This window comes from Hyaena hyaena, unplaced genomic scaffold, assembly GCF_003009895.1.
Source record: "Hyaena hyaena isolate Hyena2069 unplaced genomic scaffold, ASM300989v1 scaffold_2, whole genome shotgun sequence".
In the NCBI taxonomy this organism is placed as follows: Eukaryota; Metazoa; Chordata; class Mammalia; order Carnivora; family Hyaenidae; genus Hyaena; species Hyaena hyaena.
Window position 1 is genome coordinate 4,131,205 of NW_024080634.1, and position 16,361 is coordinate 4,147,565.

At 46.8% G+C, this 16,361-nt stretch overlaps 1 protein-coding gene across 3 annotated transcripts in view; it reads right to left on the reverse strand.

Moving 5' to 3' along the window:
- Window positions 1–3,484: 3,484 nt before the first annotated feature.
- The window catches only part of RUNX1 (RUNX family transcription factor 1), a 251,033-nt gene continuing 238,156 nt past the window's right edge, over window positions 3,485–16,361 (reverse strand). For all 3 annotated transcript variants that reach the window (XM_039228414.1, XM_039228421.1, XM_039228411.1), the window contains 2 exons: window positions 9,652–9,813; window positions 3,485–4,307 (listed from right to left, as the gene is read on the reverse strand). In XM_039228414.1, coding sequence (XP_039084345.1) covers window positions 3,832–4,307; window positions 9,652–9,813 — 638 coding nt within the window. In that variant the 3' untranslated portion in view covers window positions 3,485–3,831. The remainder of the gene's footprint in view (window positions 4,308–9,651; window positions 9,814–16,361) is intronic.

A 16,361-nucleotide genomic window follows, 5' to 3' on the forward strand; every position in this document is an offset into this window, starting at 1 on the left:
CTAAAATAAACAAAGTAGAAAGAAGCGGGTTTTTTTTTTGTCTACAGTATTTAGCAAACATAAGAAAAAGTCCTTAGGAACACACACAAAAAAAATTGAAAAAAAGTTATTACAGGTATTAACAATATTTTATAATGAAGCTTAAAATCTATTTACATACATAAATACAATTAACTTTGTTGATGCAACTCTTCTGGAAGGAAAAACAAATGCCACCTGATCAGCCTCATCAATACTGATCTGGCTAAAGGGAGGGGAAAAACTCCAAACAGACAAACAAACAAAAACCCCAGATGATTGTATACTGTAGGTAAACAAAAAGGCATTTTGTTCAGATGTAAAAAATGTTTTCTGAGATTATCGTTAAACTGATTTTTCATGTATAAAAGACCCCAGATATGTCATACGCCAGAAAAGAAAAACCACCAAAACCCAAAATCACCAGGACGGAATGTCCTAAGGAAGCAGGTATTTCAGGACAGAAACCTACAATCATAAATTGCAGGACATTTGAGTGAAACCATTCATTTCCTTTCTAATCAGAGCATTTCTGTTTGTCTGCACAGAAACCCGAGGCAGCAGAAAGGCTGTCTATTAATTCACTGATTGTAATTTGTCCAGGAAGGCTTCTGTTGCTGCGTTTGGACAGCAAGCAGGTCCAAGATGGATGGCAATGTTTCTGTTCTGCTGGAAGAAACCCATGAGCAGGAGAGAGGCTGACTCACCATGTCCCTTTATGTAAAGGGAGGAGAACGGCAGCTCCTCGTATTCTGGACATTTGTTGTGGAGTTGGGGGGGGCGGGGGTTGCTATCTCCTTATATAAAGCGAGAGAACGGAGGAGGGAAGGGGAGTGAAACAGAGGGAGCCATCAGGGAGCTATCATTAGGAGGAAAGAAATAAAAGTAAAATAAGAAATACAAGTAATAAAAGAAATATAGCGAGAAAAACCAAAAGGATTAAGATGCATGTCCATGTTGAAATTATAAATAAAGGCACAAATAAGCAGTAGAAATGGCTTCATGTTTCTTCTCTTGGGCCAGTGCTCCTGGATACATCCAGTTATTATGTTATTGGCTTAAGGGTCTCCATGATTAAAGGGACACCTTAATTTACCTGAAGGCAATGAACGCAATTTCTCAGGAGGGGGGAAAAGGCATTAAGTGTGATGTGAGGCCTGTCTCCAGAACAACTAATGCTTGATTTAATTTTGGGGGGAACAATTAAGTACTATGTTTGCTGGTAAGGGTCTGTGAAACTCTGAATGGCCAAACCAGTGGGTCTACAACGAAGTGACAAGCCCTTCTGATACACGCCTTTGAGTGTAAAGATTCAATGAAGGGCATTGTCTGATTTCCCTTCTAGGGCATTAGGCTGGTTTTGAGTTGGAATATCTTCAGGTACCAGAATTGAAGTGAAAAAATAGAATTTTTTTTTCCTTCATTCTCCCTCCCCCCAATTTTGTCAGGTCAGATATGGCCACATGTGCTGAAAAGAACACTTAAATTTGATTTGGGGTAAATGGGCTAAAGGTCCCTTTCAGAAATTAAAAAAAAAAAAAAAACAGCTTACGTTTACTGACATTCAAGGGTAATTTTGCTGCAAAAATGTAATACAGAATAAAATATCAAATTGAGTTGTGGAGAGAGGATTATGGCTAAGCTGAAAATGAATATATTCTGAGTTTCTCCAAGCTCTGGTTTAGCTCCTTTCTAGTTAAGAGTGACCTGACTGACCAGACAAACTGCTTTACTCTTTCTTACCAAAGTGCTACTGCATCTATGTAAAACAAATAATCAATATATATATATATATAAGAAAAACTCAAAAACAAGTTGTTTTAAATAAGACCAGCTGTTTTGCTGCCTGCAGCCAAAGATCTTTCTAATTTGAATCCTTAAATTTATAAAATAAAAATCAAACACTGTTCTGAAGTCCTGCTTTCAAATACTCTTCAGAGTTGACCTGAAATCATTTCAGCTAACGTCAGAGGTACATTAAATAACAACCAGATCATTTTGAGCACACACATGTCAAAATCAGCAGTTAGTATCTAGGAGTTGTACAACAACTGCATTCTGATCAAATTCTCCAATGAAAATAGTGCCATAAAATTTACAGTGACACTGGATACTTTTGAATCGTAGCCATGGGCAGCGATGACATGAATCTTTCCTGTCCTGCTGAGGCACGGAGAAAACTGCACACCCCCCCCCATAAGGTAGGTGAAAGCAGTGCGAAGGTGGGCGGTGAACGAGCAGCGTGTGCTGGAGTCTGGCTTCGGTGGGACACGTGACTCCACCGGGACACACAGGGGACAACTGGCCTGTCCGGGTCTGCTCCTAGGCCCACCCTATGAAAATTCAGCTGGAGACCTGTGGGCATCAAAGGCACCCGGTCTATAGGTCTATAGTTTCTTCCACTCCCAGCCTTGGGGACAGCCACCAAGTTTTGTTCCGCATCAATGGACAAGTACTACATCAAATAGGAATATTTCTTTGGAGCTAAAAAACCTGAACTCTGATTCGGATGATCTCCTTACTACCCCAGAAGGGAGCAGTTAAGGAACCCATAAATCCACTCATTGGCTTCCCATGTGGGTACTGCCCTTCCACATAGCTTACTTTGGATTTGTTCGGTTATAAAGCATGTCTGAAAGAATCAAGAGCCCGTGGAGGGAGCAAACCGCTAGGCAGAAAATAAATCCTCTCCAAGGTGCAATCATTGGCATCTACCTGAACCCTCTGGAACCACATCTGACCTCTGTTCGAAGGGAGGGAGTCAGATACAAGACCCTTCGTTGAGCTTGGCAGAAAATTCCACACTTCAGATCCTTTGAGTGGCCCTCAGTATCTAAAAAGCCGATTAAAAACATTGCTGCATTAGCTACCAACTCGTTTGATTAGCATAAAAGGGAGTTTAATGTAAACAATATTTAGATAACCAAGTCATCACATTGCCTGTCCGGTTTTTCCAGCCTTCTTCAATGTGACACATTTAACTTTGGCTACTATCAAAAACAAAAATGTAGTACTTGATATTTTTCTTCTTAATATAAGTACATTTAAATAATAAAAAAAAGTATCAACACATAAGTAAGTGTCTAAACATCAAGATACATAAATATCTAGGGATTCCTCGCGGGAATACAGTAGTTGAAAATGACCCAAAGCTGTAGCTGTTTCTCAAAAAGAACAACCACACGAAAGTCCAAAAGAAAAGTTAAATAAAACTTACAGAAAAAAGGAATCATATTTCTTTCAATTGTCAAAGCAAGGAAGAAGCAAGCTCAAATTTATATATATAAAAATAAAAACCACCCCAAATGCAAATACGCATTTTGCAATTTATAAGGTGCTGGAAGAGAAAATTAAAAGTATGAATTAGATACCAAAACAAGAGGAGTTGCATTCCCCCCTCCCTCCCCCCGCCCCCAAAACCAAAAATTCCATTCTTTGGAATAGACAACTTGGTTAAAAAGTGAAGTCAAGGCTATAAAATCTTTCTTTTATTCACAGCATCGCTAAATCAGAAGCATTCACAGTTTCCCTCTGGGAATCTTCCTGTTTGCCTTACGACGCGTCCGCGTGGTGGCGAAGCGGACACCCTCCGGGGGTGGGGGGGGGGGTCAGGTCGGGTTCGGAAAAGGGGAGACCGGCGCTCCGCACGGATCCGGGGGGCGGGGGGCCCGGGGTGGGGCCCGGCCGGCGCGGAGCCGGGCGAGACCCCAGGGCCCGGCCCGCGGGGCGCGCCCCCCGCCCCCTCCGCGCAGGCCGGACGTCCGGGGCCACGGCCGGGCCCGGGCGCCCCTCCCGCCGGCCGCCGCAGGGGCCTCAGTAGGGCCGCCACACGGCCTCCTCGAGGCGCGCGGCGGGCGCCATGTTGGTGGGCGAGTTGCTGTGGCTGCCCTCGGCCTCCACCACGTCGCTCTGGTTCGGGAGGCTGGGGTTGAGCAGCGCCGAGCCCGTGGACGCGTTGGTGCAGGGCGGCAGGATGCGCGGCGGCGAGCGCTCGCCGCCCACCATGGAGAACTGGTAGGAGCCGGCCGAGGCGCCGTAGTACAGGTGGTAGGAGGGCGAGCTGGCCTGGAAGGGGCCGCCCTGCGCCTGCGACGAGCCGGGGTAGGGCGGCGGCAGGTACGTGTGGTAGCGCGTGGCCGAGCTCATGGCCGACATGCCGATGCCGATGCCCGACGTGACGGGCGTCGGGGAGTAGGTGAAGGCCCCGGGGTAGTGCATGCGGGGGTCTGAGATGGAGGGCAGCGCGGGGAACTGGCGCGGGTCGCCGAAGGCCGTCAGGTCGGGCGCCGCTGCGGGGGCGGGAGGGAGAAGACAAGCGTGAGGCGCGAGCGGAGGAGGCCCCGCCCCTCCCGCCCGCGGCCCCGCCCACAGGAGTACCCAGAATGCTGCTGCCCAGGGAGCCCGGGGCCTACCCAGCGTGCAAGCGGATAGAGAGGTGGGAGGATGGCCGCGACGGCCGTGCGTAACGCGAGTTCGTGTATAAACGATGTAATATACCATACAGTAATGGGTAGATATAATACGTATAATATGATATCGGTGTAACCACGGGGTCAGCAAACCCACCTTGCAGCTGCCACCAATTTTCGCGTGGCTCACAAGCTAAGAATGAGTTACTTCTCTAAATGGTTGAAAGAAGTGAAAGGAAGAATATTTCCTGATGTGAAAATCCTGTGAAATTCAAATTTCAGTGGCCATACGAAACGTTTCATTGGGATGAACTTTGCCCATCCTTTGATGTGTCAGCAGGGCTGCTGTGGAGCAGAGTTGAGCGGTCGTGACACGGACCCATCGTGGGACCCAGAAAGCTAAAATATCTACCATCTGGCCCTTTACATTAAAAAGTTGGCCGGCCCTCTATCATCACTATATTAATATGCAATATTAATATAAGTGTAATCTGTGATATTAACATAATTATAACAAGATGTAACTTATAAAATCATACAATACTAATGTAATGGAGGCATGAGCTGATAAATATTAATAGAATCTATCCTACATATATGACATTGTGTTATAATATTGATATATATAAATATTGAATAATATTTAGGTTGAATCATAGGAAACTGATGTTTCTGTAGGCCTCAAACAATTAAAAATTGGCAATTTCTTATGATGTGATCTGACGCTTGCCATTGTAGTGACTGAGGGTGAGTGTCAGTAGCACCGTGCTCTTTCTCTGCTACATCTATCTTTAGACTTGTTCCACATTTGTAGAGAAACACAGCCTCGGTTTCACGTGGTTCACTTCACCGGTTCTGTGCCTCACTGCCTTGTTAACACAAACGGCTGTAGGGCCTTGATGTATATACTCCATTTCGCACATGAAGTTTTACCAGGAATGGCAAAGCTTGGTCTATAAAACTCACTTTGTTAGGATTATGCATTTATGGTTTCAGAGACTGGCTTTGGCCTTCATTGCATCCTTCTGCATTTTTCTCAACCACAGGCTGCCCTTGGGAACTACGAGGGGGTCTGGACGCCAGGAAGTGCTGCCTGTGTCCTGTAGATCAGTTTCTCAACAGTTAGCACTATTGACATTTTGGGGCAGACAGTTATTGTTGGGGCGGTGGGGGGCTGTCCTGCGCACTGTGGGATGTTTGGCAGTGTCGTGGCCTCTGCCCACCAAATGTCCGCAGTGCCCCCACACCCCGCGTTGTGACAACTAACAATGTCCCCAGACACTGCCACATGTCCTCGGGGGAGGGGAAGGGGGACAAGGCCCTCCTCTCCCCCCCTGAGAACCACTGTAGATGTAGCATGGTGTCCTGGGTTAATTTCTGTTCCTCAGAATTTTTCATTAAATGACTGGGCCGGGGCCGTAGTCTTTATATCAGCAAACCCAAAAGGCAGCAGAGGCAAGAATTAAACGTTTTAAAATTTGTTAAGCTCTCAAATCAACATATAAAACAACTCCAAGCCCAGGAGGGCATGTGGCCTGTGTCCTTTTGTGTTCGGGCCCATAGAGAAACTTGACAGAGCCAAGAGTTTGCTCTGAAAGGAAAGCTACCAGGGTGGATTAATCTGTTTTTGGAAGGCATCCGGGGTTGATCAGCTTCCTCATATTTCAAGCCTATTACTCCAGCAGGGAGAGCTAGTGTGCGCCTTTCTCCGCCTGTCTCTCTCCCTCTCCTCCTCAAGCTCTCTCCCCCTTCTCCCCCTCCCTTCTCCTCCTTCCCTCTCTGAATGAACTCCTCCATAAATTCGGGGTGAATGTGATTGAGGAGGGTATATGCTCCTCATCAGAGAGGTAATTAAAGTTTATAGAAACAACCCAAGTCTGCAGCCAATCTCTCTGCTAATGAGGAAACCAGGAGTCTGACTTTTAAACAAACACTCCTGTTAATCTTTTCAAAGCGAGGCAGACATGTGGGCCGGGGAAACGTTGTAAACTGACAGAGGTTCTAGAGCTGCCGTTCCATGGCTGCTCTCGAGCCCGTCCTGAAGCCAGGCCGCACCTCATTCCAGAGCATTCGTCCCTGCCCGCGGACTGGGGCCGTCTGTGAGCAAGCTCTGTGTCACTTGTTTTTGCTCACACGGAGACCTGTGACAGGAAGCTTGACTCCATTTTTCCAGTTAATGTCTATAGTCTAGGGAGAATCCAAGGTAGGGGGAAGAGCATTCGGCAAATACAATCAATTCGTTGGCATATGATGCAATAACTCAGGACAGGAGCTAATGGCTCCGCCCATTATTCCTCTTGCTTCATTTGCCCTGAGACAAAAAAGGTGAATCCACTGGAAAAAATGAATGAAAGGTCACCCTGTTTCATGGCGATGTCTGGACATGTTCTGCCAGTGTGTTCCAACTACTACTACGTGGTAAGCTGGTGACGGTACCAAGTTACCGTAATCCCGAGTGAGTCCGCAATTGGTCACGGACGTAAGTCATGGAATGATGTTACGGCCTCAGCTGTCAGGGGAAAAGAGCTCTTTCACGTGTGGCCAGGATAGCTGAAAGCTCTTCGGTACTGTCCGCGATTCTCCTGTCTACACAGTCCCCGGGCCGCTCCACAAGAGGCCATCTATTTGGCCGCTCTGTCTTTTTCCACTCATTCTGATAGTAAGAGAGCTTCGGCCCTCCAGATATGTTCCGATTCAGATGGCCTATTCAAATAACTGGGGCCATTTTTATGTCCGGTCTGACACTTCCTACTGAGCCCCACCGCCATGTGCCACTCACCCCACCGGGCTGTAGCTCATGTGTCCCTTCGGCTGGCCTGGCGCCCCCTTATTCAATGGCGTGTGGGGGTGGGAAGCCCTAATATTCACAGGGAGCTTTTAAGGAGTAGGAAATCTAGGGATTAGGAGGTTCAGGTATTTTCGTTGGAAATGTTTCCCCACCGATGGGGCTAAATATTTGCCATGACAGCTCAAGTGTTCGTTCTGCAGCTTGATGTGGATGAAAGCTGTCCCACTCCGGCCCCTCCCACTGCCCCCAAAGGATTAAACAGCCTGAGCAGATAATGGCTGCCTTAAAAGGATCTTTCGCATGACTCAGATTAATGCGTGCTGTCTGTCGCCCAGGTTGGCAGCTAAACATTAATTTTTTTTTAAAGAAAAAAAATAAAGGAGAACCTGCAGATGACATCTCTTTTCAGACAAGGTGTGGAGACTGTCTGCAACGGAAAAGAGAGGGAGACAAGAAGGCAAGGCCCCCGCCCGCAGAAGGAAGTCCAGGTGGGGCTGGGGGCGGGGGCAGAACTTGGGGCTCAGGGCAGTGTCAGGTTCTCACAGCAGGGAGCCCGGCAGCCACTTTTCTTTTCATGCCTCCCAACCCCCTACTGCCCCCAGGCGTCTGACTACACTCGGCAGGCCTGCGCTCCAGGCTTGATTTCTCCGAGGGAGATCTGCCAAGTTGAAGAGCAGTGTCCCGTGCCCTTCTCTCTGCCACCAGGGGGGTGGGGAAGCTCATCTGGAATTCTCTCTGGCCCTCCCTCCAACACAGGGGAGGAGCAGTCTCGGGGGCTGAACTGGGATGTGGTTTTCGTGTACTTCACACCCTCGTGCCATACAACATCCTTCCCTGCTTGCCGGGTAACTGAGGTCCCGGTTAGCCAGAAGTGTAACAGCGACACGGGACTTGGGAGGGCACATTACTCATTCCTTCAAAAAAAAAAAAAAAAAAGTCACCCTCACATCCGAACACTGGTCAGTCGGAGCGGCTGTCCCCTAGGGCTCTTGAAACCAGAAGGTGCAGATCTTGGGTGCTGACCAAGTCAAAAGTCTTATGTAATAAACTCCAAGGGACCCACAGCGGGCACATTTCCAAGGAAAACAGCAATTGTTTCAGATGTAGAGAGCCAAGCAGCGCCACTGAGAAGAATCAATAAAAGTTGACAAGTGCCTTTGGAATCAAACTGGTCCCGAGGGAACAGAACTTCTAAAACAACAAGCTGGGCAGACGTCATCATTCCTATGCTACTTCCTCAATGCCTCAGCCCCCAGCAGGTGTCCTGAACATACTGGCATTAATAATCAAAAACAATGTAGAGGTGGGCACCCAAGTCGGCTTTCCCATTTCACCACAGTGCCCGAGAATACCTGAAGGCCGGGGTTCCCAACTAAGGGGGCAGTCTGGGACCTCTGGCTATGAGGCAAGGCCTGGAGACATTCTTGGTTGTCTTGATGGGGGTAGGGGTATGGCTGTATCTAGAGATGTTGCTAGAAGTCCTACAGGGCACAGGGCAGCCACCCCCCATGACAAAGAATTCTCTGGCCCCAGTTGTCAGTGGTGCTGCTGTTGAGAAGCTCTGGGAAGAAGCCAAAGCGTTTGGTGAAATTTCACATAATCACAACTATCTGGAAAACACCACATTACACGGCATTTAAAATGGCGGACAGGCCGCCTTTGCCCCTCTGCCTGCCCCCTAATCTACCATAATCGGAGCTCAAGGGCTGGAAAGCAAAACCACCACCCTCTTCCAAACACATACGAAGTACACTTGCAGGCTTCATAAAGCTGAAGTTCTCTGAGGTATTTTCACACTTTGGTCCAGCTTCAATTTCAAAGCTCCAAACAGGGAGTTTCTTCCTTTGCTTTTCACAAAGGAATTTTTCTCTAACTCCGATTTCCCTGCCCATAAGCAAAGGTGAGTGCCAAGCCCAAAGGTCTCATAGGTTACATGACTAATATTTAATGAGCTCGTATTAACAACAATTATGCTAACCACGACACCTGAGCTTTCCATTCTGTTCCTCTAATCTGGTATGAACAACCCTTCATTTGAAATATCTCATGTGGGGTGTAGCCCGGGGACCCCAGTGTGCTGTTCACATGGCCTCTGAAAGCTGGCCACCCACAAGATGGACAGTTCCACCTGACTTCTAGAAGCTGGTTACTTTGGCCTTGTATATTATAAACCCTTCAGCTGCTCCCTTTGTCTGCCAAACGTGAGCAAGCCCCAAAGGCCCACAGAATCCACTTCTGCCTTCGCGTTCATAATCTCTGTCTCAAGGTGTCAGGGAAAATCCGTGCACGGGTATAGGACTTTGACAACCTTGTCTTTAAAGCACATTTTACCTTCCCCCTCGCCCCCCGAAACAACTGCCAGCCCCTTCAGGCATCTCCAGTCTCTCGAACCTTCCACTCTAGCTCAACTTCAAAGAGTGGGTTGGAGCCGCTTACTTGAGAGTCGACTGGAAATCTCTGCAGAGAGCGTTGTCATGCCGCTGGCCCGTCCCGGCGAGATGGGTGTTGCTGGGTGTACGGAAGGCGAGGCGATGGATCCCAGGTATTGATAGGACTGATCATAGGACCAGGGTGGGGACGGCTGGATCTGCCTTGTGTCTGCAGAAGATCAGAGAGGTCAGTCATATGTCGGGGGGGAGAGGGGGGGCGGATTTAAGAAGAGAAATCTTTTAATAACAAAGCTAGTCACCATTGTTTAAGTGCATTATACATGCCTGTGGCCTGTTGACCAGTGTGTGTAGTAAGTCCAAGTATTTGCTTTTGTTTGAGTGTTCTCCTCCTCCTCCCAAAGATACTGAATTACATAGTTTATGTGTGATGCTTGCAGATTTCCCCCTGATAACTGTTCTTTCCAAAAGCTGTACTTGCTCATGCTCATAACCACGGGGGAGGTTGAAGGTGCTTTCCAGGTAGGTGTTCACGCCCCCCTGTTGAACTACAGCACGTATTGGCCGTCCAGACAATTTCAGCTTTACCAGAGTTACAATTCTCATCCTGTGACACATTTTATAAACTCAGATGATCACCTATCCGTCTGTATTCAGTAAGCAAAAAAGAACATAGAGCCTTGATTTTTTTTTTTTTTTTTTTTTGGTTCCTTTGGTAAAAATACTCCAAGGGCTCTTAAAAGTCCTCTGTTGGGGTGCCTGGGTGGCTCAGTCGGTTAAGCGTCCGACTTCAGCTCAGGTCCTGATCTCACCGCTCGTGGGTTCGAGCCCTGCGTGGGGCTCTGTGCCGACAGCTCGGAGCCTGGAGCCTGTTTCAGATTCTGTATCTCTCTCTCTCTCTCTGCCCCTCCCCCGCTCGCACTCTCTCTCTCTCTCTCAAAAATGAATGTGTTAAAAAAATAATAAATAAATAAATAAATAAATAAAAGTTCTCTGGTTAGGCAAATTGTCTCCCAAGGATGACAGAGAAGAAGGTCTGGCTGGGAAGCCGGCGATGCGGCCTGGTGACGAGTTCACAAGCGCAGCAGTAGTGAGCTAGCTCAACCAGCCCAGGCCGACGGGTGCCCTGTATCTTTTCAAGACCTCAAGTTTGCCGCGTTTAAAGGGCAGAATGTTGAGCAAGTATTTTATAGAGGGCCATTAAATGAGGCCTGGGATGGAGAAGAGACAAAACTCTGACTTCAGAAGATTTCGGCAAAAAGGACTTTGTCGATTTGACTCCAGCATTCACAGGAGTCTTAGTTTCAAAAGCATCATACTGTTTGCAGATGAAAAGGAGAAAAAAAGGAACAAACCCTCTCTTCTTAGACCACACGTGTAAGCAAATTTAAATGGCCCGCTGGCCTGCCACAAGATAGCTTTCCATTTTTTCTAGGGCTAAACACTGATTTTCTCTGTGTCCCACCTTCTCTGTGGACCACGCCACTCCCCAGGGACCTCATAGCCAGGGCTGCATGAGGCTGCGAGTCAATCTGGAAAGAGCAACGTTCCTCAGGAAAATACTGGTTGCAAGCTGTGTATGTGCCAGGACATAAAGAACTGAGTTATTTCTACTCATTATAGAACATTCTACTTCCTCAGGGGGCTGTTCATTTCCAACAGTTCAAGTTTGCTGTTTCTGTTGATCTGTTCGAAGCCAGCAAAGCAATGACAGAATCAGGGGTTTGGAGATCCAGGTCTCGCCCCATCTTCTACCTGCCCCATCCCCTTCCCCCCCTCCCACATGGATCCGTTTCTTTCTTTTGTTTAAAATAACTCAATTTTAGGGGCACCCGGGTGACTCAGTCAGTTGAGTATCCCAACTCTTGATTTCAGCTCGGGTCACAATCCCTGGGTTGTGGGATCGAGCCCGGCTTCGGGCTCCATGCTGAGCATGGAGTCTGCTCGGGATTCTCTCCCTCCCTCCCTCTGCCCCTCCCCCTCGCATGCGCTTGTGCTCTCTCTCTAAAAAGTAATAACTCAATTTTTTGAGTTTAAAAAATCTGGGGAAATATTTTAACTTAGACTGTCTGAAATCAATGTTAAAGAAGGGCCTTCATTTCACTCTGAATCTTCGGGAATTTGAGCAGATAAGTAAACCCGTCCATTCTAAACTCCACGGAAATGAATGTTCAACTACAGTCAAAGATCTGCAGTCTTACAGTGCAGATCTAATAACTGTGTTTCTAATAACTGTAAGCAAATAGCAATAGCATGTTGTTTAGAATTCTCATATTACTACAAGCGTTTTCTTCCAAGTGAAGAATAAATTATAGACTCAGATATTTTTGTAAGACATGCATATGTCTTAGATATACACATTTGCTGCGGGAATATGCAGCACTCAAATATTTTAATCATTTCAGAAGCAAACAAAAGAGGTTTTATAATTGTCATAAAGCCCTCCGGGGTGTGAATTGCGGTTCAGTAACTCATGCCTTGCTGTGTAGACAGCCCAGCATCCCTTAACCCCGTGTCTAAAACCACAGTAAGCATAAAGCATTATGCCATGATTCATGCTCTGTCATGTTTTACTGTAGTGAAAAAGTTGTGCTAGGCTTTTCTAAACTCATAATTAAACCATGCAAACGTTGCATAATGTTTCACAGCCTTTTAAAAATATGCTTTGGTAAAATGATCTTTATGATTAAAGTCCAAGTTCTGGGATTGCTTTTTTTTTTTTTTTCTTTTTAAACCCAGGGTTTTAGATTCAACATTCTTACTCCACACACAGCTTAGCTTTCTAGCATTAGAGAACGGATAACACTAAAAACCCAAAGGACCCCCCCTCTGATCAATTTCCATTCATGTGACCAGAGTGAACTGTGTTTGGATTCATTGCCAGCGGTGGGCCAGAAGGTGGTGATGGCGAGCTGCTCCTGCCAGGTTTTTGAGTGTTTTCGAATTCTATGTGTATTACTAATAAAAACCCAAAAGCAAAAAAAAAAAAAAAAAAAAAAAATTAGAACAAAACACTAGGGCCAATGATATGGTATGTGCCGAGCTTACTGCTCAGTTACCACTTCTTGCTCTGATGGGACCAATGTGAACACAAGAAGGCAGTGTGGTGGGCCAGCCCGAGCTCTGGGCTCAGGCGCAGAAGTGGCCTCCACGCCAACCTCTGTGGTGAGCCTGGACCTGTGGCGAGCCTTACACTTCCTCGTGCTCATCTCTGAGAAGACATGATCTCCACGCCCCTTCCAACAGCAGGATTCTAATTCAAATAGGTCCTCTGCACTGTTGCCCTGCTTCCCTTGTACGCCAGTCAGACTTCGGAAAGAATCAGGTGGAAGTGTGGGGTGAGGAATGGTGCTCTTAACAGTAAATATACCTATTCTGGGATGACGGAGTAGGCAGGGAGAAGGTGCAAGTTATCCAGAAAAGACCAGAGGCCGAGGAAGAGAGCCGCTGTCAGTCATTCTCCAGAGAGTAGGGCCACTTGTTCCTGAAGGGAGAGCCTCTGATAAGTCAGTCCATCGAAAAGGACAAACGTTTTTTGAAATTTTGGTGTGTGCCCTGCATGTGCTAACTGAGCTCGGAGTAAAGACTTAAGGCCAACGTAGTCCCCGCCCCACAGGAACTTCCGGTCCGATACCAGTGAAGGTCCCGGGAGTAGATGGCGCTTGGGAAGGTCTCTTCCTATTGCATTAATCGTCGTGTTGAGAGGGTTTCTTTTTTTTTTTATTCATTCACACTAACTGGTTCGTTCATTCATTCATCCATTCATAGGCTAATGGAATTATTCACATCCTCATGGGTTCTTGTTGCCAATGAGCATTTTTGCTTTACTAGGGTCACTGTTTCGGGGACTCAGCAGTGAATGGATTGTGCCTTTAGGGAATCACAGCTAGTGGAGACCTGTGTCCAGGTGAACTGATGGATTATCTGCCTCATCTGGCTTGCAAACAGCCGGTCCCACATCAGAGCTAGCCCTCATGGCGATTATTACACACTTCTGGTCTGCCTCAGAGGAACAGACCAGGGAAAGTGTCTAACAGAAGTCCTAGACTAGATTGCAGTCTGAATTCTGCCTTCATCCTGGGCAAGTCACTTCTTTTCTCTGCTTCATTGTTTTCCCACTTCAAATAGTAGCAGTGAAGAAAAGGTGAGGTAAACTATATATAAAACAAGTAACACAGTTTTTGGCCATATTAATGGTTCAGTTTGTCTGCGTAATTTTTATGATTATATTATGAAAAAGGAAAAGAGGGGCGCCTGGGTGGCTCAATTGGTTCAGTCTCCGATTTTGGCTCAGGTCATGATCTCACCGTTCGTGAGTTTGAGCCCCATGTCGGGCTCTGTGCTGACAGTGAGGAGCCTGCCTGGGATTCTCTTTCTCCCTCTCTCTCTGCCCCTCCCCTGCTTATGCTCTCTCTCTCTCAAAAATAAAAAAAAAATAAAAAAAATAAAAAAAGGGAGGGGAGGTGCACCTGGGTGACTCAGTCAGTCAAGCCTCTGACTCTTGGTTTTGGCTCAGGTCATGATCTTGTGGTTCATGAGGTGGGGAGCCCTGTGTCCGGATCTGTGCTGGCAGTGCAGAGCCTGCTTCAGATTCTCTCTCTTCTATTTCTGCCCCTCTCCTGCCTGAGCTCTCGCTCTCTCCCCCCTTTCTCTCGAGGATAAACAAAAAAATAAAATTTAAAAAGGGAAATAAATCCATGCTAAGGGGTTCATCTGATATATATTGGTAAGGCCATGCACACCTGCTCCAGAGTGAGGCTCAGGTAACACCAATCTGTTCCCTGATAAAGGGCTTGACAGCCAGTCTTCAGCACCAGAGACGAGCTGGGCTCCGAAGGGTAAGTGGTAAAGGGCAAGAAAACTGGAGATCTGAGGGGAGGATAGAAGAGACGGGGATCCAGTGTCAACCAGTTCACGTTTCCAGTGAGAAAACTACTGGAGGGGCACCGGGGTGGCTCAGTCCATTAAGTGTCCGACTCTTGGTTTCAGCTCAGGTCATGATTTCACAGTTTGTGGGTTCGAGCTCCGCATTAGGCTCTGCATCGACAGTGCAGAGCCTGCTTGGGATTCCCTCTGTGTGTGTGTGTGTGTCTCTCTCTCTCCCTCTTTCTCTGCCCTTCCCCTGCTTGTGCTCTCTCTCTCTCTCTCTCTCTCTCTCTCTCTCAAAATAAATAAATACACTTAAAAAAAACTACTGGCTTAGAAAATTTAAATTTGAGCCTTTCTGCCTCCTGTGGTTTTCAGGGCACATAATATTTTGATGCAGCCACTTCACTGAGGCCATCTTGTGATGGGTTCTTTTCAGCTTTATAATCCCCAAAAATGGGTGAAACAGAGCCCCCCTCCCTTCCATCTGAAATGAGTTCCAAGAAGGGGGATGTTGGGGAGCAGTTGGGGCAGAAGCAAGTGGTGAGCTCGGAGAGACCCGCGGCACACCCTACTCAGTAAGAAAGCACAGTGCTGTCACCTTTTGATGCAGCGGTATCAAAGGGTCTCCAGAGTGAGAAGCGGCCCTATCAAATAACTGCCATCAAGGTGTCCTGCCACTTCCTGCTACACCTCTGAGACGTCAAAGAGAGTCGGTCACCAGTCCCATCTCTACCAGAAAAAGCTGAACAGACTGATAGTCCATGACTTTTCTTAGTCTATTAAAGAATCGAGACTATAGGGCAAACTGCCAGCCCAAAGTCCTGAGAGGCACCTGACTGTAGAAATTCGCATTGAGGTCTGCGTACCAGGAACGGAAGCTGCTGGGGCCATAAACTGGGAGGAACACTCATATGGTAATTTTGACAAATTTGATAAATCACGCACTCTTCCAGGTTTTCGTGGGATCCAGTATCATAACAGTCGGTTACAGCTAAATGACACCATTTAGGGAAGAGTTTGTAGGGAAGTCCAATGACAGTAAGGGAGACAAAAACAAGGACATTGGAGGAATCTGAAGCTTCTGGCATCAACAGCTACAGTAAACACTAAACACAGCCCAACTCCGAGCTAGATGAACATAAAATCTCACACTGAAGGCCTGTTTACCTCCGTTCCCGTGACCCTGACACATCGTGCCCAGCTTTCAAATTAGACATAACAGGGCATATGCCAAAAGGTAAAAGAAGCAATCTGAAGAGATACAATAAGCATCAGAACCAGACTCAGATATGACCTAGAACTTGGAGTTCCCAGACAGGGGATTTAATTATGATTAGTATGTTAAGAGCTCTACTGGGAAAAGGAGCCCGCGTGCAAGAACAGGTGGTGATGTCGTAGGGAGATGGAAACTCTCAGATACAGAAGGACATTCTGGAAATGAAAAACACTGTAACGGAGGTGAGAGATGTCTTTGACAGGTTTATCAGTAGGTTGGACATGGCTGACGAAAGAATCGAGGAGCCTTAAAATACGTTAGAAACTTCCCAACCTGAAAGGCGTAAAGAGAGAAAAGAAAGAAAAACCAATGCAAACAAACAGAAAAAAGCCAAACAGAACATCCACGAACTTTGGGACAATTTCAAAAGTTGTGACATATGTGTGGAGAGTGGAAATATCAGAAGGAAACAAAGAAGAAAACAGTGGAAAAAATAGTTGAATTATCAATGACCAATAATTTTTCTTTTTTTAAAAATTTCTTTTTAATGTTTATTTTTGAGAGAGAGAGAGAGAAAATGAGTGGGGGAGGGTCAGAGAGAGAGGGAGACACAGGATCTGAAGCAGGCTCCAGGCTCTGAGCTGTCAGCACAGAGCCCGAAGTGGGGCTTGAAC